At 39.3% G+C, this 4,289-nt stretch overlaps 1 protein-coding gene across 1 annotated transcript; it reads right to left on the bottom strand.

Moving 5' to 3' along the window:
• Positions 1–242: 242 nt before the first annotated feature.
• On the bottom strand, positions 243–2,410 carry LOC108460038 (adenylate isopentenyltransferase-like). The gene has a single exon (XM_017759419.2). The coding sequence runs from the start codon at positions 1,937–1,939 to the stop codon at positions 887–889; it is 1,053 nt and encodes a 350-aa protein (XP_017614908.1). The 5' UTR covers positions 1,940–2,410; the 3' UTR covers positions 243–886.
• Positions 2,411–4,289: the final 1,879 nt, after the last annotated feature.

Genomic DNA, 4,289 nt, shown 5'->3' with positions numbered 1-4,289 from the left:
AAGAAAACAGTAGCTGAAATCAAGTTCTTGCAAACCAATTATCTCCGCAATTCAAGTTTCTTGAAGTGGCGATTATTTAGGGTTCTTTTTATTTGGTTAAAGCGGTTGGGTTGATGCTTATGGTTTGGTTAAAAATGTGGGTCATTGATTAGAATCATTCTGTTGGATGTAAATTTCACGTCATCCGACGTGGCAACCTAGGTATAGGTTAATATTCCAAATAGAGCTGTTGACACATTAGGTTTACATGAAATCAATGACCAAAAACTATAAAGTATGAAAGGCCAAATTGACATAAGTTAAAAAGTATGTGTTCATTCTTTTTGCTGCACATGAACAGTGGACTTAGAGGCAATACAACATTTAAATTGGCGCAATCCAAAACAGAGATTGGCGACTCAACCATTTGCATAGGATTTTTAAAGGAACAAGCAAATAAAAGGCCATTTTTGTACCATTCTGATAAAATGAGGCCATTATAAAATAGTCTCCCATTTCAACAGTTTGTTCTTTTCTAATCCCTCACATTCCTTAACCATAACAACATACGAGCCAAAGTATCCTTCCATTTTACTTACACTCTTAACATTAGCAGAAAGCAACTAAAAAAAAATTTCACAAAATCTGTTTACCTACAAAATTTTGTTGTTGTTTTTTTTTTTTTTTGGGGGGGGGGGTGGTATAGCTCTTAGCCCCCAGCACCTAACGGCCTCCCCATTGGCACTAAGTGGAACCAAAGGCGGCCTACTCGTCCAAAATTGGTCGCCATTTTCCCTTCCATTTGGACTCTGCCTAATCCGTTCCGACGTACGTTTATGTGTGCATATAGAAAGATGAAAGAGAGAAAGAGAATGAATAAAATTAGCTGGAAAAAAGCTGGACAAACCTACTGCAGAAATCGCCTCACGGCCTTCACGCTTGGTTCCATCACTTCCCTTTCCCATATATCCCTCCATTCTAAGTCCGACGATGCTGGTGATGACGACTTGTTTTTCTTCTTCTTCATCATCATCGCTCTAAACGTCGCGGTTGCGTCTAATCTCTTTAGGTCCCACCCTGCCTTTCTCAGCCGCATGATCTTCCCTATCTGCCTCTTCGCCAATATACATGTGTTGTCTTTGATCAGTCTCACTGCTTCCTCGTACACTTCCTTCCGTGCCTGATCGCACCCTTCCTTTGGTACCCTCCCGTTTTCCTCGCTTTCCCATGGAGGGTACTTTCTAAAATATTCGTCGAACTCGGGCACACCTATTGCTTTTCTTAACCCGACCCGGACACCTACTTTTGTTGGGTCATAGAATTGAGCCAACTCCTCCAGCATCCCCGACTCCAGCATCTCATCCACTCGTTCACACAAATAGTCGGACAGTACCGACCAAGCCACGTCAACCCAAAGAAAGCAGCAATCATACCTTAGGAGATGACTCACCGAGTCTGGCCCGGTGAATACGTCCACTTGTGGGTCAAAGGTTTCCACAAGGAGAGCATGAATAAAAGAGTTGGACCCACCAACAAGAAGCGGTAAGTTTCCACGCGAAACAATGTTGGCAATGGTTAAACCCGCAGCCGAGCGGAACTGCGAGGGCGACACGTCGGCGTCGATGGTGTCCAAGTCCCCCAGCAGAAAGTGAGGAAACCCTTTCCTTTCGTGGAGAGGGATTTTGTTGGTTGTTATGTCTAAGCCGTTGTAAAGTTGCATTTTGTCTGAGTTTATGATTTGAGAGTGAGGGAAATGGGTGGCCAAGTCGACGGAGAGGCGGGACTTTCCGCAGCCGGTGGCACCCATGGTGACGATAATTTTGGTCTTGTTTTGATTGGAGTGATGGTGAGGGGGTGAAGAGGAGTCCATGCGTGGGCACCGTGGACGCCGGTGCCGGGAAATAAGAGGATGAAAGAGCGGAGAATGGAGAGAGTGAAATGAAGAGAAAGTGGGTTTCATGAGGAAGACAGGCTGGTTATGGGTTTTGATGAGCTGTGGAGGGACGTATAATACGGAAACCTTCTGCGTGTACCTTTAGTTTTATTGAAATTTAACCACCAATAACACAAAAACAGGGCAACAGACAGAGAAAGAGGAAAAAAGAAACTCTCAAGCAATGGCTTTTGGCCTATATGTAAATTTATTAGTTTCAGTGTTTCGGCATTCTGGGTTTGATCTACACCACCTCATGAGGTGACAAAGTATCAACCTTTTACAATCGAATAGGAAGAGGAGGAGGAGGAGAAGGAAGAGGAAGAAGAAGAAAAAGGAATGGGATTGAAGATTGTTGTTAAACTGATAGAGAAGATTAATAATAAATAGCAGGTGGAAAAGCTGGAAGTGTTTATAAAAATGAAAATTGAGCTGTTCAAGCGCGAATCAAAGGCCCTTTTGGAATTACTATATAAGTTTGAGCCTGGTGTGGTGGCGATGCCCAAATCTAGCTCTCTATTTATACTCTCAACTGCATTTAGAGGTGATCATGGGTCGGGCCGGGTTGGGTTCGGGCTGGACCCAGATAAAATTTTAGGTCCGTCTATTAGGCTTGGGCCCGGCCCGGCCCGAAATATGGGCCTAAAATTTTGTCTAAGCTCAGCCGAAATAAAATTACTAAGCCGAGCTCGGCCCGCCCGCCCATATTAATTTTTTTTCTTATTTCATTAAATAAAAAATTTAAAAATATAATAAATCAAATATATTTAAAAACATAAAAATAAATATTAAAACAAATAAAATAATACTAAAACAATTCTTAAAACAATACACAAATTAACAATATAATAAAAATAGTTATTTTAAAAATTTAAAATAATTAAAAATAAAATAAAAAATATATTAATATATAATTCAGTAGGGCAGGCCAAAAACTCTTACCGAGGCCCGGCCGCGTTTTTAAACGGACATCGTTTTTTTGCCCAAGCCCATTTTTCGGGCCTATATTTTTACCCAAACCTTCCCATTTTTTGGACGGGCCTTCGGGTCGGGCCGGGCCGCCCAGCCCATGATCAACTCTAGTATAGAGGAAAGAGAGATTTTTCATGTGTTAATTCCGCAATCAGGTGGGAACATTTTGCAGCTAGCACACATTGTTAAGATTGTTCTTATAAATTTAGAATTAAATTATAGTCAGAAGTGTTGCTAAAATCTATATTAGAAATTAAATTAGATTTCTTTCTCTTTTCCCTCTCTAATATTTTTATTTCCCATATTATCTGTAATATTTTAGATTTGGATTTCATCTTAATAATAATTGTACCAGTGATGGGGAATATTATTTAAGAGAGATTCTATTAGCTTGCAAATTATTATTATTATTATTATTATTATCAGTTTTTATTTAGACACACATTTCATCACTTGGTTGTTCACCAAACTGATTAAGATGGAGTTGCCTTCCAAATGCTAGTTTTCATCCTGCTATATATTTTTGTATCTAATAAAAAAACACGAAATGTTAATGGATTTTTATCCAAACACCCTCTAAGACATCCCTTTTCTTTATGCTTAGTTCGTCTTGCCAAATTTTCTTTAGTTGCTAAATCGTTCTTGATATGCTTTCCATAAAAAAGTTTTCATCTTCGGAAAGGTTTTGGGTTTCCATAACTTTAGCTACATATTGCTCTCATTTTTCCTATTTTCTGCTCGCCGAAGCCCCTGTAATAACAGCTCTTTATGAAGAGATCACTCAGTACCCAAATCCAACATCTTACTCCCCATATAATTCGGTCACAAGACGAAGGGAGACCAATACGTATACTTCTAATAGCTTGGACTTTATTAGTCAACTCTTGTATAAGGCACGAGTATTCACTTAACCTAGGGGATTGAACAAATGGCGAAGTTTGGAAGGTCCGACACCCATTTATAGAGCCAAAGAAGGATATAACTCCATTTCCAATATTCATTCTCAACCACCGTTTGAGAAGAGAGAATTCATCCAAACTGCTTGGCCATTCCCAAGAAGCCCTTTTTTTTTGTAGTACATCAAGACACGAGGAGAAAGGGAAATAAATTTCTTTAAGGACCTTAACCCAAAGTGCCTTTGGGGAGTTTATTAAGGACCTTAACCAAAATTTATTGAGGGAATCGAATTTTTGGTAAAATGAACACGATAGTTTAAAGCATTGCAAGATAAATACCGATAGAGTTGTGGTAACGACCCTAAAAACAGTATCTCGCCTCGCTTGAGACAAAATGTAATATTCCTTACGTGTCCCGATTTACAATACGAGTTAGAGGTGTTATTAAAGCACTTTTAGACTTGAATAAAAATTTTCTTTTATAAAAGTATCCATTTCACAACATGTTA

This window comes from Gossypium arboreum, chromosome 4, assembly GCF_025698485.1.
Source record: "Gossypium arboreum isolate Shixiya-1 chromosome 4, ASM2569848v2, whole genome shotgun sequence".
Lineage (NCBI taxonomy): Eukaryota > Viridiplantae > Streptophyta > Magnoliopsida > Malvales > Malvaceae > Gossypium > Gossypium arboreum.
This window is presented reverse-complemented; position numbering and strand designations above follow the sequence as displayed.

Excerpts from the sequence above, each read along its gene's own strand:
- LOC108460038 (XM_017759419.2), bottom strand. The coding sequence starts at position 1,939 with ATGAAACCCACTTTCTCTTCATTTCACTCTCTCCATTCTCCGCTCTTT.